This window comes from Corythoichthys intestinalis, chromosome 13, assembly GCF_030265065.1.
Source record: "Corythoichthys intestinalis isolate RoL2023-P3 chromosome 13, ASM3026506v1, whole genome shotgun sequence".
NCBI classification, from domain to species: Eukaryota; Metazoa; Chordata; class Actinopteri; order Syngnathiformes; family Syngnathidae; genus Corythoichthys; species Corythoichthys intestinalis.
In genome coordinates, this window is record NC_080407.1 from 14,697,987 (window position 1) to 14,724,555 (window position 26,569).

General features: G+C 40.6%; 2 protein-coding genes across 4 annotated transcripts in view; one reads left to right on the top strand and one right to left on the bottom strand.

Moving 5' to 3' along the window:
- The window catches only part of LOC130928701 (synapsin-3-like), a 383,502-nt gene that overhangs the window by 188,280 nt on the left and 168,653 nt on the right, over positions 1-26,569 (bottom strand). The window lies entirely within an intron of this gene.
- The window catches only part of etv6 (ETS variant transcription factor 6), a 43,741-nt gene that overhangs the window by 2,691 nt on the left and 14,481 nt on the right, over positions 1-26,569 (top strand). The window contains exons 2-3 of one of the 2 annotated variants that reach the window (XM_057855418.1): positions 7,782-7,911; positions 23,681-23,845. In XM_057855418.1, coding sequence (XP_057711401.1) covers positions 7,782-7,911; positions 23,681-23,845 — 295 coding nt within the window. The remainder of the gene's footprint in view (positions 1-7,781; positions 7,912-23,680; positions 23,846-26,569) is intronic. The other variant, XM_057855419.1, reaches the window with a different exon arrangement.

Genomic DNA, 26,569 nt, shown 5'->3' on the forward strand with positions numbered 1-26,569 from the left:
AACGTCTAAATTTTTCATTCATTTTAAATGGCAAAAAAACATGCGTGGCTGTGATTTTTGATTAAACACTTACCATTGGAGCGCATTGACATTCAACTGGCACCCAAGTAAGGCTATGCCATTCACGGGTATACACATCCAAATTTTCAATTCATTTTAAACCAAAATCCATTTTGCCACATACCCAAAAAAGGCCACATGGCAAAATTAATTTTGCCACATGGCAAAAAAAAAAATGCCGCATGGCAAAATCCATTTTGCCACATGTCAAATATCACTTTTGGATCTCACTTTTTTTTTTTCTCCAATCATAAGCAATTTTAAAAGTGACTTCCAATGTAATCTTGATTTGATTGAAAAGCCCCTCCTACAAAGACAATATCGTGTTAACATAACATTCCACGACTGGAAGTTGGAGGAAAAACACTGGGAATTGTTTAAAATCCGATCCTAATTCAGTTCATCAGATGAAGATAAAGAAAATACGCATACCTCCATTCCTATTGCACTTGCACTACCTAATACTATTAAATAAGCACATTAACCGACGGATGTCCAATCTACATTAACATTATACAGTGGGGCAAATAAGTATTTAGTTCACCACTATCTGTGCAAGTTCTCCCACTTGAAAATAATAGAGAGAGGCCTGTAATTGTCAACATGGGAAAACCCCAACCATGAGAGACAGAATGTGGGGAAAAAAACAGAAAATCACTGTTTGATTTTTAAAGAATTTATTTGCAAATCATGGTGGAAATTAAGTATTTGGTCAATACCAAAAGTTCATCTCAATACTTTGTTATGTACACTTTGTTGGCAATAACGGAGGCTAAACGTTTTCTGTAACTCTTCACAAGCTTTTCACACACTGTTGCTGGTATTTTGGCCCATTCCTCCATGCAGATCTTCTCTAGAACAGTGATGTTTTGAGGCTGTCGTTGGGCGACACGGACTTTCAACTCCCTCCACAGATTTTCTATGGGGTTGAGATCTGGAGACTGGCTAGGCCACTCCAGGACCTTGAAATGCTTCTTACGAAGCCACTCCTTTGTTGCCCTGGCAGTGTGTTTAGGATCATTGTCATGCTGAAAGACCCAGCCACGTCTCATCTTCAATGCCCTTGCTGATAGAAAGAGATTTTCCCTCAAAATCTCTCGATACATGGCCCCATTCATTCTTTCCTTTACACGGATTAGTCGTCCTGGTCCCTTTGCAGAAAAACAGCCCCAAAGTATGATGTTTCCACCCCCATGCTTCACAGTGGGTACGGTGATCTTCGGATGGAATTCAGTATTCTTTCTCCTCTAAACATGAGAACCTGTGTTTCTCCCAAAAAGTTCTATTTTGGTTTCATCTGACCATAGCACATTCTCCCAGTCCTCTTCTGGATCATCCAAATGCTCTCTAGCGAACTGCAGACGGGCCTGGACATGTACTGGCTTCAGCAGGGGGACACGTCTGGCAGTGCCGGATTTGAGTCCCTTGCGGCGCATTGTGTTACTGTGGTCCTAGCTCTCTGTAGGTCATTCACTAGGTCCCCCCGTGTGGTTCTGGGATTTTTGCTCACCGTTCTTGTTATCATTTTGACGTCACGGGGTGAGATCTTGCATGGAGCCCCAGATCGATGGAGATTATCAGTGGTCTTGTATGTCTTCCATTTTCTAATAATTGCTCCCACAGTTTATTTCTTTACACCAAGAGTTTTACCTATTGCAGATTCAGTCTTCCCAGCCTGGTGCAGGTCTACAATTTTGTCTCTGGTGTCCTTCGACAGCTCTTTGGTCTTGGCCATAGTGGCATTTGGAGTGTGACTGTCTGAGGTTGTGGAGAGGTGTCTTTGATACCGATAATGAGTTAAAACAGGTGCCATTAATACAGGTAACGAGTGATGCCTCTTTAGATGAAGTTAGACCTCTTTGACAGCCAGAAATCTTGCTTGTTTGTAGATGACCAAATACTTATTTTCCACTCTAATTTGGAAATAAATTCTTCAAAAATCAAACAATGTGATTTTGTTTTTCCTTATTCTGTCTCTCATGGTTGAGGTTTGCCCATGTTGACAATTACAGGCCTCTCTCATCTTTTCAAATAGGAGAACTTGCACAATTGGTGGTTGACTAAATGCTTATTTGCTCCACTGTTTATTGTAATAATTCAACCTTGTTTTACTAGAAACAGAATAACCAATGATTTGAGTTAAGTTTATCACGAGTTGACTGGAGAGGTGTTCCGGGCATGTCCCACCGGCGGGAGGCCCCGGGGACGACCCAGGACACGCTGGAGAGACTATGTCTCTCGGCTGGCCTGGGAACGCCTTGGGATCCCGCCGGAGGAGCTGGTTGAAGTGGCTGAGGAGAGGGAAGTCTGGGCTTCCCTGTTAAAGCTGCTGCCCCCGCGACCCGACCCCGGAACAAGCGGAAGATAATGGATGGATGGATGGACGAGTTGACGTCCAATTCATTTGAACTGGGAGTGTTAAATCCCAAGGACAACCAATGAGTTTCACTTTGGGGCTTTCCAGGTCATTTGCTGTTGATTTTCAGTCACTTCCTATTGATTTTGGGGCATTTATGGGTCACCTCCTGTTGATTTTGGGTTACAGAACAGGAAGCGACCCAGGAAATGAACAGCAGTGACTTAAACGCAACAGGAACTGTAAACACTCCGGTTTCGAATGAACAAGAGTTCTAAAACGCATTGGGTGTCCAGCTCTGTCAATGGTAGCCATTGAGTTAACAGAAACACTATACTAGTGCAAGATTTTGGGAGCAATAAACACACCATTTTAAAATGATAGATTGATAACCGTTTGGGAAACAAAGTATCATGCAATATCACCATTACCATATTTTGTCACACCCCTATTAGTGAGTAGAACCAAGTCTTAAGCAAATACGGTATGACGTCACTATGAGGCGTAATAGCGCATACTGCCCCCGGCCCAGTTCTGTCACTCGCACACCCTTTCTGCAGTGTCGCAGCTGCGTCAAGATGACAGCTTACTCTTTTTTCAACGCCCTTGGATAGAATATTTAGAAAGCGTCTCTAAAGATCTGTTTGGATGCAGAGTAAAAGATCCCGTTTCTGCATGGAAGAGGAAATGGACTGAAAGATTTGCTTATGGCTTCCACAGTAAATTCCTGGTAATACCCTACGCTGTGCAACCAAACACCACCCCAACACAAAAGCACACCCCTTTCGGGGTTGCGACTTCTTCACGGTGGCCTAGTTTGTCTTTTCCACTTGGGAAAATAGCTTCAAGAAGAAGCGCTGAGAACTTGTAAACACTTGCTCCGAGCGCAGAACTGTTTGGACCGAGCGCTTTTGCATGACAAGACTTGGTGCAGTCGGCTCATGGCGATAGGCTTAAGTAGTTTAAACTGTGAAATGCCTGTCATAATAGCTACTTGTGAAAAGTGACGCGTGTTAAATCCATGTGAGTAAGCATAGAAACCACAAACAGCATCGTAAAAACATGGAGGTAAATCGGTCGCAACTAGGGCTGCAACAATTAATCGGGTCATTGTGTTACAATATTGACGATAAGATTATATGGCGGTTGTTTCATTGTTTAGCGGACATTGATCTCAATCGTAAAAATTCCCATTTTGGAGAATCGTAACATAAAGTACTTTTTCCCCAATACACTTAAGTCTTTTTTAATCAATTTATTAAAATAAATAAGACAAACCATCAAGTATCATTTGCTTTTTTAATGATGATGATTTTTGATGATTATTTGTATTACATTACTGAAAAAAACCTAACTATTCTCTGTAGTAATATTAAATATATGCAGTGGTATGAAAAAGTATCTGAACCTTTTGCAATTTCTCACATTTCTGCATAAAATCACCATCAAATGTGAGCTGATCTTTGTCAAAATCACACAGATGAATAAACAGTTTCTGCTTTAACTAAAACCACCCAGAAAATTACAGGTTTTCATATTTTAATGAGGATAGTATGCAAACAATGACAGAAGGGGGGAAAAAATAAGTGAACCATCACATTTGAAATTTTGTGGCCCCTCCTTTGGCAGCAATAACTTTAACCAGACGCTTCATGTAGCTGTAGATCAGTCTGGCACATCGATCAGAACTAATCTAGGCCCATTCTTCTCTACAAAACTGCTGTAGTTCAGTCAGATTCCTGGGATGTCTGACATGAATTGCTGCCTTTACGTCATGCCACAGCATCTCTATTAGGTTCAAGTCTGGACTTTGACTTGGCCACTCTATTATTTTGTTCTTTTGAAACCATTCTGAAGTTGATTTACTTCTGTGTTTTGGATCATTGTCTTGTTGCAGCATCCATCCTCTTTTTAGCTTGCAAAACATCCTGCAAAACGTTTGAATTAATTCTTCCAAATAATGATTGCAAGTTGTCCAAGCCCTGAGGCAGCAAAACAGCCCCAAATCATGATGCTCCCTCCACCATGCTTCATGGTAGGGATGAGGTGTTGATTTTGTTGAGCTGTTCCATTTTTCCTCCACACATGACGTTGTGTGTTACTCCCAAACAATTCAACTTTGGTTTCATCAGTCCACAAAATATTTTTGCCAAAACATGCTTTTGCGAACATTAAACGAGCAAAAATGTTTTCTTCATCTACATAAAGCTTTTCAGCAGATGGAAGCATGAAGTGCTCCGAAATCTTATGATAGCTAGCTGCATTGACCCTGCCCTTGATAAAAGACAGTAGACCAACACCAGCAGCTGACATGGTACCCCAGACCATCACTGACTGTGGGTACTTGACACTGGACTTCAGGCATTTTGGCATTTCCTTCTCCCCAGTCTTCCTCCAAACTCTGGCACCTTGATTTCCGAATGACATGCAAAATTTGCTTTCATCTGAAAAAAATACTTTTGACAACTGAGAAACAGTCCAGCACTTCTGCCGCTGTTTCAGGTTCAAAAGTGGCTTGACCTGGGGAATGCGGCACCTGTAGCCCATTTCCAGCACACAGTGGCTCTGGATGTTTCTACTCCAGACTCAGTCCAGTGTTTCTGCAGGTCCCCCTAGGTCTGGAATCGGCCCTTCTCCACAATCTTTCTCAGGGTGCGGTCACCTCTTCTGGTTGTGCAGCGTTTCCTGCCACAGTTTTTCCTTCCCACAGAGGTGCCTTGATACAGCACTCTGGGAACAGCCTATTCGCTCAGAAATTTCTGTGTCTTAGCCTCTGTCTTGAGGGTGTCAACGATGGCCTTCTGGACAGCAGTCAGGTCGGCAGTGTTGCCCATGATTGCGGTTTTGAGTAATGAACCAGGCTGGGAGTTATTAAAAGCCTCAGGAATCTTTTGCAGGGGTTTTGAGTTAATTTGTAGATTCAGATGATTAGGTTAGTAGCTTCTTTGGAGTAACTTTTCATGATATGCTAATTTTTTGAGATAGGGATTTTGGGTTTTTGACTTTTTTTGCCAAAATCATCAATATTAAAACAATAAAAAGCTTGAACTACTCCAGTTGTGTGTAATGAGTCTAAAATATATGAACGTCTAATGTTTATCAGTACATTAAAGAAAATAATGAACTTCATCACAATATGCTAATTTTTTTAGAAGGACCAGTATGTTTCATACACATGACTATCACCACTTGCGCACTCAGCCTGACAAACCGACCTACCTTACACAAGGTGTCTCTTGGTAAGAGTATTCTTATCACGATAACAACGCGACTTACATTAGGTAGCAACTACATATAATCGTGTTTTGGTATCACTACGCCTTCATGTCTTTCTCCAACCCATTTATGTCTAGCTGCAATACTGTATAAACAAGACAATATAAATAACACCAAACTCCCATGCAGTACATTAAAACCATTTCAAAAAACGGAGGTGGGGGGGATCAGTAAAAATCCAGCCATTTCTCTAGTCCTAAAAAACATATTTACAAAATACTGCTTTTGCAATGCACATTTACAGTTTCAATGAATGTATATTTGTAAAACTTTTGCATGGTGCCCCTTGTGTTCAAACACGAGATAACATACAGTGGGGCAAATAAGTATCTTGTCAACCACCAATTGTGCAAGTTCTCCTACTTGAAAAGATTAGAGAGGCCTGTAATTGTCAACATGGGTAAACCTCAACCATGAGACAGAATGTCGAAAAAAAAAAAAAAACAGAAAATAACATTGTTTGATTTTTAAAGAATTTATTTCCAAATTAGAGTGGAAAATAAGTATTTGGTAAGCAAGATTTCTGGCTGTCAAAGAGGTCTAACTTCGTCTAACGAGGCATCACTCGTTACCTGTATTAATGGCACCTGTTTTAACTCATTATCGGTATAAAAGACACCTGTCCACAACTTCAGTCAGTCAAACGCCAAACTCCACTACGGCCAAGACCAAAGAGCTGTCAAAGGACACCAGAGACAAAATTATAGACCTGCACGAGGCTGGGAAGACTGAATCTGCAATAGGTAAAACGCTTGGTGTAAAGAAATCAACTGTGGGAGCAATTATTAGAAAATGGAAGACATAAAAGACCACTGATAATCTCCCTCAATCTTGGGCTCCATGCAAAATCTCACCCCGTGGCGTCAGAATGATAACAAGAACGGTGAGCAAAAATCCCAGAACCACACGGGGGGACCTAGTGAATGACCTACAGAGAGCTGGGACCACAGTAACAAAGGCTACTATCAGTAACACAGTGTGCCACAAGGGACTCAAATCCTGCACTGCCAGACGTGTCCCCCTGCTTAAAAAAGTAAACATCCAGGCCTGTCTGCGGTTCGCTAGAGAGCATTTGGATGATCCAGAAGAGAACTGGGAGAATGTGTTATAGTCAGATAAAACCAAAATAGAACTTTTTTTGGTAGAAACACAGGTTCTCGTGTTTGGAGGAGAAACAATACTGAATTGCATCCGAAGAACACCATACCCACTGTGAAGCATGGGGGTGGAAACATCATGGTTTGGGGCTGTTTTTCTGCAAAGGGACCAGGACGACTGATCTGTGTAAAGAATGAATGAACGGGGCCATGTATCGAGAGATTTCGAGTGAAAAGCTCCTTCCATCAGCAAGGGCATTGAAGATGAGACGTGGCTGGGTCTTTCAGCATGACAATGATCCCAAACACACAGCCAGGGCAACAAAGGAGTGGCTTCGTAAGAAGCATTTCAAGGTCCTGGAGTGGCCTAGCCAGTCTCCAGATCTCAACCCCATAGAAAATCTGTGGAGGGAGTTGAGAGTCCGTATTGCCCAACGACAGCCCCAAAACATGACTGCTCTAGAGGAGATCTGCATGGAGGAACGGGCCAAAATACGAGCAACAGTGTGTGAAAAGCTTGTGAAGAGTTACAGAACACGTTTGGCCTCCGTTATTACCAACAAAGGGTACATAACAAAGTACTGAGATGAACGTTTGTTGTTGACCGAATACTTATTTTCCACCATGATTTGCATACAAATTGTTTAAAAATGAAACAATGTGATTTTTTTTTCCCCACATTCTGTCTCTCATGGTTGACAATTACCACTATTTTCAAGTGGGAGAACTTGCACAATTAGTGGTTGACTAAATACTTATTTGCCCCACTGTATGTGTTACATTCAAGTGAAAGCCAAAACAAAATAATTATCATAATATCGAATTCAGCCAAGAGTAACCGTTTTCGACCAGTGCATAACATGACAAGGCGAGGTGAGCCTATGTATGCGTGTAAGAGTCGGGTTAACCGGGGGCCTGTTTGGGTTCACGGCCAGCGGTGGGCTTGGCACATTGAGTGAGCCTGGCTTTTGTGTCTCTGTGTCTATTCATAGCAGGAGAGGCGCTCTTTCAGCCCTTCCGCCAACCCGCTGCCAAACTCCACTTCCTCCCCCGTCCACGCTCCCGCCGCCAGCACGGCCAGCCAAACGGAGGAAAAGCCTGCCAGGCTGCCTGCGCACCTGCGTGAGTCTCACACACACACAGCTATGCGGGACTTCTCAGCCGAAGCAGATGTTGCCAAACTGATCTCTATCTTGTGGAAATGCATAAGCGTCACTAATAGATGTCCAATCATTTGAAGCCTCCCAGTTCAAATGATAAACTCATTGGAATCCAGAGTGAAAGTTTCTGAGGTGGGAGTTTATTCAGAATGCCGGCAATGGCAGGCACGAGTAAAGGTAAAATGTTTCCACCTTCAAGGAAGTAACATTCATAACCGAAAGCAACTCGTTAATTCCATCATTGAGGAAGTTCTTAAGTGCATGCACTTGTTTGTATTCCGTCGCGCTAATCAATGATTAACCGTGTCCAACACGTCCGTCAATATTTAACAGTTTCCGCGAACGTGGTGAGCTAAGGACATTTGCTGGATGACATTCACAGGAAGCCCTTCTGCCATTTATAAAAAGGAAGAAGGCTTTTTAGTTCTGTTTCCTGTCAAGTAAAGACAGCGCGAGACGGTCGCGGTCACGTTGTAAGCATTATCTCGCGCCGGCCGGACAGGAAATGATCTTTTTTTCGTTTGGTCTGACACCTCTTGTGCTTCCGATGGAAATGTGCGCGTGGTGGGAAATGAAGAGTGAAGGAAGAGAAGAGTGCTGGGAGGGGTTTTAAAGAAAAAAAAAAAAGACAGAAAAAGAATGAGGGAGGAAATTGCAGTGTGGGCAGAATCCGGCTTCTCCATTTCCTGGGGAGGAAGTGGATTAGATGGGGGTGGTGGGGATCACAGACTGCTCCTCACTCTCAAGAATTCTCATTATTAACCCTTCACAGCATAGGCGGAGTTTGACTTTTGAGGAAGTGGGGGGGCACAACATGTTGACCCCGAAACGCAACGTCAGCATTAAAATAACAAGAATATTTATAATAATAAGTTGACAATGAGCGTTTTTTTGTTTCCCATCATTCTTGAGGGGAATTCTAAATCAGGCTGCTCAGGCAATAATTTTCGCCAAGATCGTCATCCATTTAATAGGGTACACCCGCCGGTGTCGTGCCAATGTAGTTACCCCAGTCAAAAATTGTATTCTCTGGGCGGAGCCATATTAAGGTAGATTTGTGTCTGTTATTAAAAAAAAAAGTTGCTTCAATCAAAATATCATTTTTCACCATAAAAATGTCGCTTCAATTAAAAAAAAAATAATAATAAAATTAAAAAAAAGTGAATGCAAAAATAAATTTGAAACAGAAAAATGCACGTGAAAGCTATTTTTCTTTGAATATTTTTTAATTATTTTAAATTCAAGTCAAGTTTTTTTGATTGAAGCAAATTGTTTAATTGAAGTAATGTTGATTTGTGTTTGGGCCACATTCTGGCTCGGATATTTTTGTCTTTATTATTCAATCAAAAAAAAAAGATGCTTCAAAAAAAATATAGATTTTCCAAATAGAAAATCACTTCAATCAAAAAAAGAAAAATGTAAATCATGGAAAAAGTTTTTGAATGCGAAAAAATATTTGAGATTGAAAAATTTGCATTTGAACCCTTAATTTTTCATTGAAAAAGTTTTCTGTGATTGAAGCAATCCGTTTTGTGTTTGGGCCATAATATGATTATGAAATTTGTGTCTCAATCACTCAATCCCCCAAAAAATATTTTCAATCAAAGAAAAAAAAAAAAATCATTTTTTTTTCTTTTCTTATATACATATATATATATATATATATATATATATATATATATATTTTTTTTTAGGGCTGTCAAAATTATTGCATTAAAAGGCGGTAATTAATTTTTTAAATTTAATCACATTAAAATATCTGACTCAATTAACGCACATGCCCCGCTCAAACAGATTAAAATGACAGTGTCATGTCCATTTGTTACTTGTGTTTTTTTGTCTTTTGTTGCCCTCTGCTGGCGCTTGGGTGCGACTGATTTTATGGGTTTCAGCACCATCCATGAGCATTGTGTAATTATTGACATCAACAATGGCGAGCTACTAGTTTATTTATTTTTTAAATTTTTTTTTACAAATTTTATTCAAACGAAAACCTTATACCCAAATTTATCCTTTAAGAACTACAAGTCTTTCGATCTGTGGATCCCTTTAACAGAAAGAATGTTAATAATGTTAATGCCATCTTGTAGATTTATTGTTATAATAAACAAATACAGTACATATATACAGTATGTTGAGTGTTTATATCCGTCTTGTGTCTTATCTTTCCATTCCAACAATAATTTACAGAAAAATATGGCATATTTTATAGATGTTTGAATTGCAATTATGAATAATTTATAAGCTGTGATTAACGCGATTAAAAATTTTAATCGTTTGACATATACACTGTACATTTTAAAATTATATGCAAATGACCGTCTAAGATCCTGGAAAAATAATTTTGACCCATTATAAAAATATTTTGTTCATTTCATTCATTTTTGTTGGTTTTATTGCTTTACAACATATATATAGGAAAGTCAGTTACATGCAATGACACTTTTCGCCCCACCCTTAAAATCCGCTTATGCTTTACAGTACTGCAAACTAGAGGTGGGGACCTCTGGGTAGCTCAGGATACGATTATCGATACAAGGCTCTCGATATGTCAATACAAGTAGTATCGATACGTGGGTCAGGAAAACATTCTACGATATTCTACAGTGTCAGTTCATTGGCTGCTATCCCTCCCACTTCAAATGTCAATGAGTTAATTTGGGTGCATTTTAGGTCATTTCCTGTTTATTTGTGGTCACTTCCTATTGATTTTGAGGGATTTCCAGGTCACTTACTGTTGATTTGGGGGCAGGAATGCCCAAAATCAATAGTAAGTAACTCAAAACGAATAGAAAGCGACCTGTAAATGCCCCCCCCAAATACTGGCAAGATTGGCAATGAATGCTCTGGTTTCATTGCCATTGACGATGCTAGACGTCCAATCCATTTTGCCTGGGATGGGTGGATGAACATTTGCGAAATGGATTGCGTGTCTAGCACCATCATTGGCAATATTCTAGGAGAAAATTTTAGTTTTTGGTTTTCAAGCAATGACACCTCTTTGAAATGATGTAATGTCACACCCCTACTGCAAACGAGTCTTCTGATAATGGCTTTTTAACCGATATGCAGAAAAGAACAGACAACAACAATAAATACATTCAACGCCTAAACTAACTATGAATGTAGTAGCACTATTATTAGCTAATTGTATTTCCCCATTAACACCATGTGGGGGGACTGATGACTGAGGAGAAAAGGGGGGTGGGGGCGGAAAGGGAAGTGATTAGGTGGGGTGGCGCAAACACAAATCAGAAATGTGAGGTGGAGAACCCAGTTTTATGTGAATAAGTGTGGATATGTTGACATCCTATTTATTGCTGCCTGATCGCTAATCCTGACACCGATAGTTTCTCTACTTGGGTGTGTCTAAGGCTAGGTTCAAACTGTTTTAATGCACGAATTCGAGCTTTACGTGTTTTTCCCGACTCGAGTGAGGCATTAACTTGACGGTCTGAACGTGACAAGTCGCATAGAAGTGGACCATTTCAAACCCGATCTGGGTCACTTTCGTATGCGGTGTAAATCCAATCTGGGCCACACTTTTCGAGAATGTAGCGGCGGTCTGAACTGTCAAGTCTCCCAAATAGGAATTCATGCAGCAATTACATCAGAAAAGGGCAAGAGAGACAGGGCGCTACGGCAGCGGTGCAGCTGGCGTTAGCTTCTGGGTTTGAACACGGGGAAGGAGCGGGCTTGACAACAGTCTTAAAAAATAAAACGGGTTGAGGATAAGCCTGAGAATGCTCTGTTTTCTCTCTGCTCGAAATGCGCTATATTTCAAGATTGCTTACACAGCCGGGAGTCGGGGAAAACTGTCCGTATATGTGTGTGCGTCATGTTTAGTCATTCGTTTCGATGTTTCTGCGCATGCGGGTCAGTTGCTCAGCAAGTCTAGGACTGCGAATTAGTGTGCATGCGTGATACTTGAACGGGCTCAATGGACAAAGGCAGTCTGAACGGGCACGCTAAAAAACGGATATGACAAAAAATCGGAATTGTGTATTAAGACCTGCGGTATGAACCTAGCCTAGTTGAACCCAGTCATGCATGAATCCCATCAGACGTGTCATAGTCCTGCAGGCAAGTGGAAATATTGCGCAGGGGCCGCCCCAGTGCCATGGCCAGCCCCTAACCAATTGGGGGGATGAGCCAGCGCAGCCTGTCCCTCCTCCCGCAGATCCACCAAGGGGGCCGCTGTCATCCCCTCAACACCCAGGGTGGGATGACGGGCTCATTAACTGGCTTTCAGGAAAGAAATGAGGGGACATGCCACCGCCACAACCCCTGAAGCGACACACACCCTGGGATCCCCATGGCCCATGAGGCACGGGGCAGCACGGTGACCCCACCCGGAGTGGGCAACACCCCAGCTAATTGTGTTGCGATGCCCCACCGGATGCTTTAATAATAATAATGCTCACATTTCAAATCCCAAGCAACTTAGTTTGGAAACTTCTAACGGTCAAAAAAGTTAATTTTTCTTTTTTATTACTTTTCCTAGTGACTATTTCTTTCCGGTAACACATCAGTTAAATGGAATGAGTTTATAATTCGTTATTTTTAAATAATTTATTGTTCAGTTAATTTTTGCACCATAAATGCAAATGTCTGTTCACATAAAAAATCCCATTAAGAATAACTGCTGTGCTAAGCTGTGACCAGCCCTTGTACAAAGGAAGACGGCTTTTTACATTCACTTTGAAGGCAAAATGCATACTGGGCCAAAAACGATAATGAAAAACCGATGTCGATATGCTTTTATCAGCCGATATTATTAGACAACTCTACTGCAAACCGTCATATATTCAAATGAAATCACATTGTCACAATCACCGATCATGTTTGAAATGATGTCCATGGCAACAAGACTGCCTGTTGCCTTGTGCGAGTACTCAAAGAGTGGGCGGATGAGTGAATCTTTGTGTAAAGAGTGTGGAGGTGTAAGTAGTGAGTAACCATATTACAGTCCACAATTGCGCACCAGCAAATGCCCTTTTGCTCTCTTTTTGTGTCGTCTCTGCCACACGTTGGGAGTTAATCGGTCGGGATTGGAGGGGAAATTTCCTGCCCCTGGAAGCGGCTCTTGTCCTCAGGAATTTCCTGAGTGGGCAGACAGTGCTTCCTGAATAAATGTTGTTGTGCGCGTGTGTACTTGTGTGTTAAGTCGCTCCCTCGTCTCCTCTGAAAGGGAAACTGTTCTCACATGCCAGAAAGCGAGCTGAATGCGGCCCCTTTCGCTTCCTGTTCGCGACACACTCCGCATGGCGTTTTTAAAAAGGGTGGGGGTTAGGTTTGTTATACTCGCGTGACAATGCGATGAATCTTAAAAAAAAAACAGCAGCTGACGAAGCAGATCTCCTCTAAAAATCAATTGTTTAACGCTAACTTTAGTCATATTAACACTAAGGAAATACAACCTTCCTACTGTAGTAACTGCTTTAAAGTTAATAGCAAATGATTTCTGTCAAGTGCGGCCGATGAGTTCTGCAAACAAACGCACACTCGAACCCAATTTAAGGACGCAAACCTTTATGTGAAGGTTTCAGAGGTGAGGCTTTACTCACATTTAGAGAAAATCATGGGGCGAATGAATGAACGTTTAAAATAAATACAAGAAAGAAAAAAAACATTTACCCTAATTTTTGGACGATAAGGCGCACCTGATTATTAACTGCCACCCACCAAATTTGACATGAAAACGGCATTTGTTCATAGATAAGCCGCACTGGACAATAAGCTGCAGCTGTCCTCACTGTATCATTGGAAATTCACATCAAAAGATATTAACCGGTAATACTTTATTTGACAGCGGCATCATAAGACTGTCATAGGACCAAATGAACCACCATGAAGCTTCATTTGGCCATCACTGCTCCCTTGAGGGAGGCTGCCACCTGCTGTCAACACTGTTGTCGTCCAAAATGCCTCCTAGCATGCATTGCAGTGCTACAGATGTAAATTATAATTAAAATTCATGTTTAGTGAGAATTATTTCTTCAGTTACTGTTCTAGTTGTTTCATTAATTGCTAGTTATGGTAATTGGTAACACTTTATTTGACAGTGGTGCCATAAGATTGTCATTAGACCATCATAACTATGACATGACACTTCTATGAGGATTGATGAATGCCTATGACAGATGTCATTTTGTGTCATCTGGAAAATTATCTCACTAATGAAAGGATGTAAAGGATCCCAGCTGGACATAAATGGAGTCAGTGACATACAGTGCCCTCCATAATTATTGGTACCCCTTGTTAAGATGTGTTTTTTTAGCTTCTAATATTTTTTTTTAATTCAAATAATATGGGACCTTAATGGAAAAAAAGAGAAAAATCCAACCTTCAATACAAGTGCATTTATTCAGTGGGGAAAAAGTCCCACATAAAGAAATAATTATTTGACATCAAATAATGTGTGTCACAATTATTAGCACCCCTGGTGTTAATACTTTGCCAACAAAACAAGGTCTGGGGACTGAGATGGCCATGGGAGGAGCTTGATTTTGTGTCTGGTGAACCATTTCTGTGTAGATTTGGCCATATGTTTAGGGTCATTGTCTTGCTGAAAGACCCAGTGACGACCCATCTTCAGCTTTCGGGCAGAGGGCAACAGATTTTGATCTAAAATGTCCTGGTATTGCAAAGCATTCATGATGCCATGGTCCCTAACAAGGTTCCCAGGGCCTTTGGAAGCGAAACCGCCCCAAAGCATCACTGACCCACCCCCATGCTTCACAGTGGGTATGAGGTGCTTTTCATCTGACCAAAGCACACGGGACCGTATGCTTTGGTCAGATGAGACCAAGATTGAGCTTTTTGGCAACAAACCCTCTAAGTGGGTCTGGCGTGCCACGAAAGATGCGCATGCTGAAAAGCACCTCATACCCACTGTGAAGTATGGGGGTGGGTCAGTGATGCTGTGGGGCTGTTTCGCTTCCAAAGGCCCTGGGAACCCTGTTAGGGTGCATGGCATCATGAATGCTTTGAAATACCAGGACATTTTAAATCAAAATCTGTTGCCTTCTGCCCGAAAGCTGAGTAATGTCAAATATTTTTTTCTTTATGTGGGATTTTTTCCCCACTGAATAAATGCACTTGTATTGAAGGTTGGATTTTTCTTTTTCCCATTAAGGTCCCATATTATTTGAATTAAAAAAAAATATATTAGAAGCTAAAAACACATCTTAACCAGGGGTGCCAATAATTAATGGAGGGCACTGTAATTTGCCGGATGACACTAAATGACAACCGTCGTAAGCATTCATTAATGCCCATGATAGAGTCATGTCATAAATATGGCATACTCATAGCAGGCTTATGATGCCACTGTCAAATAAAGTGTTACATATTAACCCAAATAAATCAACAAATAAGCCACAGGATTCAAAATTGTGGGAAAAAGTAGCGGCTTATAGTCCGAAAATTACGTTAGGTGTGTGTAGATTCACGATGCGATACGATTTGTAATACAAGGCTCACGATAACGAGAATCTCTCAACAATTATCGATATGTGGGTCAGGAAATAATTCTACTATACACAGAAAAACAAATAAATTGTGTTGAAGTTATCACTAGTAGACGTCCAATCCACTTGAAGTGGACATCTATGGCTGTCAGTGGCTGTCAATGCCAGGCAATGAGTTCATTCCTTTTCCTTTTGGGGCATGTATTGGTCATTTCCTGTTGATTTTAGGTTACTGAAAAGGAAGTGACTCAAGAATGTCCCCAAATGTAGAGGAAGTGACTCAAAATCAACAGGAAGTACTCTGTAAATACCCACAAAAGACTAGCTGCAAATGCTCCGGTTTCAGTGCCATTGACGGCGCCAGACGTCCAATCCAGTCAAAATGAAATGGATGTCTAGCATTGTTCATTGCACCCAGACTAACTAAAACCAGCCAAACATTTATAGTTTTTCATATTTTAATAAGGACAGTATGCAAACAGTGACAGAAGAGGGAAAACTGAGTAAGTAAACTATGGCATTTAATATATTGCGGCCCCCTTTTTGGCAGCAAAACTTCAATCAAGCGCTTCCTGTAGCTGCAGATCAGTCTGGCACATCAGTCAGGACGAATTTTGGCCCATTCTTCTCTACAAAACTGCTGTAGTTCAATCAGATTCCTGGGATGTCTGACACAAATCGCTGTCTTTGGGTCATGCCACAGCATCTAAATCGGGTTCAAGTCTGGACTTTGGCTTGGCCACTCCAAAATGTGTATTTTGTTCTCCTGGAACCATTCTGAAGTTGACTTACTTCTGGGTTTCGGATCAATTTCTTGTTGCAGCATCCATCGTCTTTTTAGCTTCAACTGTCTGACAGACGGCCTCAGGTTTTCCTGTAAAACATCCTGATAAACTTTAGAATTTATTCTTCCATTAATGATTGCAAGTTGTCCAAGCCCTGAGGTACCAAAACAGCCCCAAATCATGATGCTCCTTTCAATATGCTTCACGGTGGGGATAAAAAGCGTTGCTGTTGGTGAGCAATTCCATTTTTCCTTCTCACATGACATTGTGTGCTACTCCCAAACAATTCAACTTTGGTTTCATCAGTCCACAAAATATTTTGCCAAAACCTCTGTGGAGTGTCTAAGTGCCTTTTTGCGAACGTTAAATGTTTTTTTGTCAGACAGCAGTGGCTTCCTCCGTGGAGTCCTCCCATGAACACCGTTCTTGGCCATAGTTTTACATAAAGTTGCTGTTTTCCGAAATTTCCAGGTTTGCGGTGAATCAGTAACAGGCACACCTTTGCTCAATAGAAAATGTTTATTGATTACAAAATGCAGAATAAATGAGATTTATGGATTGCAATCCCACAAGAGCAAGCAACAAGCATCAAAAACAAGCATAACAAGGGTAACGGTGACGCTAGATTGAGTTTGTCAATTCCAGAATCACCGCGCTACCGTTACAGCGCAACCAAGTGTCCCTTAGCAATGAAAATCGCTTACCGTGACAAATGAGCGGGAGCCAACGCTCCGGTAAGGCGGCGAAGGAACAAAGCCAGGCGATCCGTACGTGACCCGCTGGCGGACTTCACTGGTCGCCCGGAAATGCCCGGTTTTTGTAGGAACGCGCTACACGGGGGCGGAGACGGCTAACCTCCGCTCCCAGGCGGCGCGGCCCCGTCCAATGACAAAGCTACTTTTGGTTCAGCCCCTCGAAAAAGGGGCTTTTCTTTGCGTGGTTCCCAGGTTGCGCCGTCCGGTGGCAGATGTTGTGTTCCCACGGTAAATATTATGAGTGCAAAACAAGTTTCTGCAAAATCCCATGAGATTCCCTCCTAACTATGGAACCCAGGCATGTAAGAAACAATCAAAACAAGTTATCTCGTGAGATTCCCTCCTAACTATGGAACCCAGCCGTGTAAGAAACAATCAAAACAAGTTATCTCGTGAGATTCCCTCCTTACTATGGGACTATGGTGCAAAACAAGTTATCTCGTGAGATTCCCTCCTAACTATGAAACTCAAGGAAATAAACAATAGAAGTTGTTATAATGTAGGTCACAGAAGCAATCATACATCACAAAGGCATAATGTAATATTTTCCCCCCTCAGTTGCACAGAGATATTGGACTGTGCCGGTGATTTCTGTAAGTCTATAGCAGACACTCTTGGGTTCTTTTTTACCTCTCTGAGCATTCTGCGCTGAACTCTTGGCGTCATCTTTGGTGTACGGCCACTCCTTGGGAGAGAACCAACAGTGCCAAACTCTCCATTTGTAGACAGCTTATCTGACTGTCGATTGATGAACATCCAGACTTTTGGTTTTGTATCCTTTCCCAACTTTATACAAATCAACAATCCTTGATCGCAGGTCTTCAGACAGCCATGTTGCACATCAAACAATGCCTCTCATTAAGACAATTCTGACCCAATGTGTGTTTTATAGCGGGCAAGGCAGCTTTATACCACTCCTCAGTGATTGGGCACACACCTGACTTAAAATGTTTGGTAAAAAATAGGTTTCAATTGCTCTTTAAGTCTCCTTAGGCAGAGGGTTCACTTACTTATTTTTCCCCATTCTGTCATTGTTTGCATGCTATCCTCATCAAAATATGAACATCTATAAATGTTAAATTGGGGGGGTTTAGTTAAAGCAGAGTTTTTTCATCTGTGTGATTTTGACAAAGATCAGATCACATTTGATGGTGATTTTATGCAGAAATGTGAGAAATTCCAAAAGGCTCAGATACTTTTTCCATCCCACTGTAGTTTGTACTACTGTACTTAAAAAAGAGTGACAGTAATAAGCAGACACTGCTGTCATATTACATGTGGTAAACACAAAGTGAACAGGATTTGCAGAAGTTTCCTGACATTGACGCGACAATACAAACCGAATAATGTGCTATTGTACCAACAGAAAATGATACCGTGCCACGCACATGATGAAGTAGTTCCTTGTTTTGGTTTGCTTTAGTTAGCAATACATGAAGATAGGAGACTTGACAAAGTATTTTTATGTTTTCTTGGAATTTTTCTGCCTTTATGACCTGCTTTTTTTTTAGCTTGCAGTTTTTCCCTTCCTGAGCTGCTTCCTCTCTTTCTTGCAATTATTTCACCTTTTTTGTTAACGGTTCATTATAAATGGTTCTTATTCGCTAACACAGGAAGCTAAAACGCTTTTGATCTATTTCAAGTCACAACAAGCTGCTCACAAATGAAGTGAATATTCATTCACTGAAGTGTAGTTTGAATGATTAAAATACACAAGTTCGACTTTGTTGATGCTTGTTTAATGGGATTGTGTAAGGTGTTGCAGAAAATGCTGACTTTGCTCGCGAGCTTAGCCTTTGACGTGTTGAACAAAAGGGTTGTAAGGAGGTTACAAGAGCCGGCTTGCTCCCGTTTCTCGACGACAAACAATCAGAAACAGGTCGCGCTACTTCCCGGCTGTAGAAGCCCCACGTGATTTACGATGCGTTTGTTTTGACTGGACGCGCTCCAGTTTAGCTGCGTGTAAAAAGCGGAAAGTAAAAGTGCGCGCCGGATGGAGGATTGTGTGGACGGAACCGGCGAAGGGGATCTACGGTGGTGGGGAAGTAGCCACATGTCCCTGAGTCACTGTGTCAGAGGGTCACCTCCTTATTTCTTCCCTCTTCCTCCTAATTTCGAAAGAAAAAGCCTTACTCCTGAAATAGCGACGCCAATATCAGCCTGAATTTGTTTTGAGAAGCAAGGGAAATATTTACTAAAGAGCCATTTGGAGCAAAGTCCAAGTTTACTGATCATGCCTCCTCCACGTGTTAAATAACATGACTGGCATGCGCGTCTGAAAAGCACTTACTGTATTTCTTAACATGTTCTTTATGCTATCATTATCTAAATACCATAATTTCGGACTATAAGGAGCAGTAGTCCTCACTGTATTACAGGATATTTACAACAAAAGATATTAACCGGTTACACTTCATTTGACAGCGGCATCATACGACTCATAAGACCAAATAAACCACCATGAAGCTTTGAAGCAAAGCTTCATTGCATCAAAAAGCTTCATTTGTCCAATCATTTGGAGACAGTCAACCTCTGCTGCCACCTGCTGGCAACACTGTTGTCGTCCAACATGCCTCCTAACCAGGGGTCGCGTTAAATGAATATTTTACGTCGTTGACCGGTTTTTTATAAGGGTGACGGAAAAAACTGAAGTCCATCTGTCATTTTCACAGGTTGCAATTCACACCCCAGACCACAGGGTGGCGAGTGAGCATATTAATTAGCTATTGTCTCTCTTGATGCATGACGTCGTTGGCCTTACTCGGAAAAATGTCAAGGCAACTGAGTGTCCGAAGTTTCTTCAAAAAGCCCCAAAACGACGGTGGTGTTGACAAAAGAGGTGAAAAAATAGGGACTGATGCAGTGAAGGATGACAACGAATCAAGTGAATCGCCGGTTCACTCCTCACTGCGGCGAGCAGTTGAAAACGCCGCCAATTACCAAGAAGGGCAGAATTGGTAACACTGTGAAAGCGGCACAAAAGCCAAAAAAGCGGACCAGACTAACCAGAGCCTGAAATTATTTCAAGGAAAATATGGAGGGTGCCACCACTGTGTGTACTCTTTTTGCTAAGCTGAGCTCGCATACCATGGTAGCACGTCGGCTATGAACGAACACTTGACGCGCCGTTACCCAGGTGTATTTCGGAAGACAACAGGAAACAACAAGCTAGCGGATTGTAAGTCCATACAACTTTCTAACGATTTTTTTTTTTTTTTAAATTGGAAGTTGCCTTTATGTGCGTCGTATCAACATGCATTTTTATTTAATAATAATAATGAATTTAAAAAAAAATATATATATATATAATGGAATTATATAATATTTTATTATTATTAAATGTATTAGGATCATGGAAGGTCCCACTTGGGGGGAAAAATACATATATCCTGTATATACATAATATAATAAAATATAAATATATATGGAAACAGCACTGGCCTGCTTACTGTATCCATGACTGCACTAATGTTAGTTACTTTATATTATAAAGTATTATTGTATTATTGTGTATATACATATAGTGACTGCATCAAGATAGTCATTTTAAAAAATTAAGTGACGGGTAAAAATAGATTATGACCGGATTTTTATGACCCTGTCAGTCAAAATGACAGACAACAAAAAAGTCTAGCGCAACCTCTGCTCCTAACATGCATTGCAGCGCTACAGATGTACATAACAATCAAAATTATCCCTCGGAGTTGGGGGACGGGTATCGATAAGCATATGCTTTTTTCCCGTCCAAAAAAAAAAAAAAAATTCTAATTATTTCTTCAGTTACTGTTCTGGTTGTTTCATTAATTGCTAGTTATGGTATTTGGAAACACTTAGACAGTAGCGCCATGAGAATCAATTATGACATGACACTGTTATGAGCATTAACGAATGCTTATAACAGATGTCCTTATGTTATACGGCAAATTATCTCACTTTTGAATGGATGTAAAAGATCTGAGCTGGACATAAATGGAGTTAGTGACATAATTTTCCGGATGACACTCAAGGACATCTGTCTTAAGCATTCAGAAATGCCATGATCGTGTCAAGTCATAATTGTGATAGTCATATGATGCCACTGTCGAATAAATTGTTACCAAAGATGTCTGCATCCCGATCGATTGGGAACGATTTATTATATCCCGATCGATCGGGATGCAGATTGATCGGGAACGATTTATTATATCGTTTTCTAATTGTATTTAACGTTACAGATAAAATGTCTTACACTCATCCAGAGTCTTTAGTTTTGGCTTAAAGAAGGGCTATCAAATTTAACGCGTTAACGGCGGTAATTAATGTTTTGTTAATCACGTTAAAATATTTAACGTAATTAACACATGCGCTTCACGACCCACTCATGCATTGTCGCGTTCAATTTATAATGGCACCGATTTGCCTATATATAGTGCTAAAAGGCAGTGTAAAATGAGTAGAGTGAATTTTGGCAGTCTTTGGAACCTTGTTTTTAATTGTCTAAAGCCTTACAATCCCTCTCCCAACGATTAGAATAGTCGTGGGAAGCATTGTGAGGAAGAAAGGTAGTAGTTGATCTTTTTCTTAACACCCTATGTTATTTCCCAACGCAGAGAAGATATATCAATTGGTGCCACTATGCACAGTCATGGTTGCACTCCCCATCATGCATTTGGGCAGAACAGTTAAATGGCTACACTATAATTTACTGAAAGCTCAACAAATACACTAGATGGCAATATTTAGTCAGAATATACAAAGTCACATTTATCCTTTAAGAATTACAAGTCTTTCTAGCCGTGGATCCCTCTCACAGAAAGAAGGTTAATAAATAAATGCCATCTTGAGGATTTATTGTCATAATAAACAAATACAGTACTTATGTACTGTATGTTGAATGTATATATTCGTCCGAGTTTTATTCTTTTTTTTTCTTAATGCATTGCCAAAATGTATATGATCGGGAAAAATTATCGGGAATAATTGGAATTGAATCGGGAGCAAAAAAAAAAAAAAAAGAAATCGGATCGGGAAATATCGGGATCGGCAGATACTCAAGCTAAAACGATCCGGATCAGATCGGGAGCAAAAAACATGATCGGAACAACCCTAGTTCACAGTTTATTATGCTGAAGCACACAATGAACAAAGAACTTTCCACAGCAGCTCAAACAGATTTTTTGTCACAACAAACGCAAGCTTTAGTATAGAGTACATACAGTAAAAAGGTTGTCCGCCCGATTGCCTGCCTGAGCGGTCCACTGTCTGACAAAGCCAAGGCAGCCCTGCCCTGCAAACACTCAAGATGCTAATTGGAGCAATCCAACCCTGTGGTTTTGCGAGTGAAAGGGAATGACTAATGTTTGTATCAACTGATCCACCCTTGTCGTTCTAGTGTTAACCCTAGCAGCCCTACTACAATGTGACTTATATGTGTTTTTTTCCTCTTCATTGCGCATTTTTACTGGTGCAACTTACACTCAAGTGCGAATTATAGTCTGAAAAATACAGCATATCTTATTCTTTCAGTCAATGGGGACCGGTTGGTTCCCGTGGTGAATTACAGTATGCAAAGCCAGGTCACGTTGTGATGGCACATTTTGTGTTAGAATTGTGACCAAATTTTTTGCACACAGTGTCTAAGAAATCCTTTCACTTACGCTTCGACCTTCGGAGAAGGAATCTCGGACCTCATTAACCTGTCTAGCCGCGAGCGGAAAGTCAAGGGCTTCTGTTCGGCGAGGACGAAACGAGATAGCTGACGCTGATCTCATCGTCCCCTCGTTCGTCCCTGAGCGCGTAGGGGTTGCCCGGGCAACCGGCGCGGCGCCTCTGCATCTGCACGCGTCTTCGACATGTGCAGCCGAAGCTGGGACGCCACTGAGGGAACGTGTGTCATTGCAAAATTGTGTTCGCCAGTCAGAGCCTCTCTGCGATATGGGTTACATCCCAGAATAGACACAATGGCCTCATATTGAACTTGGGGCCGAGTATTAATTTTCCTATTCGGTTTCGAAAACAGTACATTTTTAGTTCTGGGGTTTTATAATGCTGAGAGACAAGTGTGAGAGGTGAGTGCGCGATGTGAGAAGGTTAACTCAGAGCGAATCATTGAATTACACAATGGGCAGAAAAATAAAATGTTAAATTGTGAAGATGAGAAATGTCAGACTTTCACCTTGAATGACACACAACCGACGATAGCGTTATTAAATGAAGCGCTCGATTGTAGTCATAGAAACCGAGGACTTAAGGCTTTAGAACTTTTGCATAGACTCTTCCGTTTGTAGTGGTGAAAAAAAGACTCGGCGTTTCCTGTTTCCTCTGCGTGACCTCGCATGTTATTTGCACACTAATAAACAGCCTGTTTTGAGGACAAGAAAGCCGAGGGAAGAATAAAAAGATCAGAAGTGATACATGAAATTAGTCCGGCCACTGTTCTTTCTTCCTTGTTATTAGTTTTCCCGCCTTATCCTCTTTGAATCTTTTATTCCGAGCTCGTCTCCTGTCTGATCTACTTTTCTTGATCACCGCTGTTCCCGTAATCACTCCGTCCTTTTATCTCCACTTCCTCAATCTCCTCTTTACAGCCTCGGCCTCCTTCCTTCCTCTCCACCCCCCTCCCCCGTTCCGTTCCGCTCCATCCGGCCTTTCTGTTTTCCTTCCTTCCTTCCGCTCGCCCCTCCCCATCCTTCCCCCCGCCGCGTTCCCCTTCTCAACTTCTCTTCAACCGCCCCTCGCAGGTTTGCAGCCGGTGTTCTGGAGCAGAGACGACGTGGCGCAGTGGCTCCGCTGGGCCGAGAAGGAATTCGCGCTACGGCCCATCACGAGCGGATCCTTCCAGATGAACGGCAAAGCCCTGTTGCTGCTCACAAAAGAGGACTTCCGCTACCGTTCACCTCACTCCGGTACTAATAATCGAGTCGGTACAACACTAACAGGCTTATTCCGAAATTAGAGGACATTTTGATTTCAAAGTAATTGAAAAATAAGCCTTCAAATCCCTCAATTGAACGAGTATTTGCTCTTCCCCTGGCCAAGATATGCCCTCCCACTATTTTATCACGAGTAGGTGCCCAATCCATTTGAATTGGAAGGGTGGCAGAGAATGACCATGACATTTGAGTATACAGCACAATGGTACATTTTTCTATTACAAGATTTGATATTTATGATACCTATTTGCATGTTGTTGGTTTTTTTTCGTTAAAGTGGGTGCCATTTGTACGTAACAGAGTGGATGCTAACAGAGGGGACAGCTTGTGCTAAAGTTAGCACTCAGTTTAGCTTTGCTTCATTATTACTAACATAACTTTGGATACTGGATGAGAAATCTAATTTTACAAATAAACCTTGCGAAATAATTTGATATATAGGTTTGACAGAGTGGACACGTTATGATCAACCACACTAGCCGTACTTTGCAGTAATTTAGTATTTTAAAAAATATAGCTCAATGGTACTTTTTTTATTACATCATTTGATATTTATGACATTTGGGTCATTTTTCCATAGGGTGCCATTTGGACGTAACAGAGTGGACACTAACAAAGCGGACATTTTGTGCTAAAGTTTGCCCTCAGCCTAGCTTTGCTTGCGTTATAGCTAACATGAATTTGGATACTGGATGAGAAATCTAATTTTACAAATAAACCTTGTGAAATAATTCGATATATAGGTTTGACAGAGTGGACACGTAATGATCAATCACACTAAACTCACTTTGCCGTAATTTAGTATTAAAAAAAAATACAGCTCAATGGTACGTTTTCTATTACAAGATTTGATATTTGTGAGATTTGCAACATTTTTTTATTGGGTGCCGTTTGTACGTAACAGAGTGGACGCTAAAAGAGGGGACAGCTTGTGCTAAAGTTAGCACTCAGTTTAGCCTTCCTTCATTATTACTAACATGACTTTGGATACTGGATGAGAAATCTAATTTTACAAATAAGCCTTGCGAAATAATTTGATATATAGGTTTGACAGAGTGGACACGTTATGATCAACCACACTAGCCGTACTTTGCAGTAATTTAGTATTTTAAAAAATACAGCTCAATGGTACATTTTTATTACATCATTTGATATTTATGACATTTGGGTCATTTTTCCATAGGGTGCCATTTTGACGTAACAGAGTGGACACTAACAAAGCGGACATTTTGTGCTAAAGTTAGTCCTCAGCCTAGCTTTGCTTGCATTATAGCTAACATGAATTTGGATACTGAATGAGAAATCTAATTTTACAAATAAACCTTGTGAAATAATTTGACATATAGGTTTGACAGAGTGGACACATTATGATCAACCACACTAAACGTACTTTACATTCACGTATGCAGTAATTTAGTATTTAAAAAAATACAGCTCAATGGTACATTTTTTATTGCAAGATTTGATATGTATGATACCTATTTGCGCCATTTTTTTTTTTTTTTTTTTTTAAGTGGGTGCCATTTGTACGTAACAGAGTGGACACTAAAAGAGGGGACAGTTTGAGCTAAAGATAGCACTCAGCTTAGCTTTGTTTGCATTATAGCAAACATGACTTTGGATACCGGATGAGAAATCTAATTATACAAATAAACCTTGTGAAATAATCTGATATATAGGTTTGACAGAGTGGACACGTTATGATCAACCACACTAAACGTACTTTACATTCATGTATGCTGTAATTTAGTATTTAAAAAAATACAGCTCAATGGTGCATGTTTTATTACATGATTTGATATTTGGGTCATTTTTTTTTTTTTTTTTTTTTTTATAGGGTGCCACTTGGACATTACAGAGTGGACACTAACAGAGGGGACAGTTTGTGCTAAAGTTATCCCTCAGCTTAGCTGTGCTTGCATTATAGCTAACATGACTTTGGATACTTGAAAAGAAATTAGGTTTTACAAAAAAACCTTGTGAAATAATTTGATATATAGGTTTGACAGAGTGGACACGCTATGATCAATCACACTAACCATACTTTGCATTAATTTAGTATTTTTAAAAAAAATACAGCTCAATGGTACATTATTTATTATATAATTTGATATTTATGACATTTGGGTCATTTTTTCATAGGGTGCCATTTGGACGTAACAGAGTGGACACTAACAAAGGGGACATTTTGTGCTAAAGTTAGCCCTCAGTCTAGCTTAGCTTGCATTATAGCTAACGTGAATTTGGATACCTGATGAGAAATCTAATTTTACAAATAAATCTTGTGAAATAATTTGATATATAGGTTTGACAGAGTGGATACGCTATGATCAACCACACTAAACACTTTACATTCGCGTATGCAGCAATTTAGTTTTAAAAAAAATACAGTTGAATGGTACAATTTCTCTAACAAGATTATGGACAAGATTTGATATCTGACATTTGCGTCATTTTTTAAAATTGGGTGCCATTTGTACGTAGCAGAGTGGAGAGTTTTTGCTCAAGCATAGTGGCTCAAGTTAGCCCCCTCAGCCTTGCATTGTTTGCATGATAACTAACATGACTTGATAAGAAATCAAATTTTACCACTAAATTATTTAAAAAGGTTTGATATTTAGGTTTGACAGAGTGGACACGTTATGATCAACCAAATTTAGTTTTTCAAAAATATAGCTCAATGGTACATTTTTTATT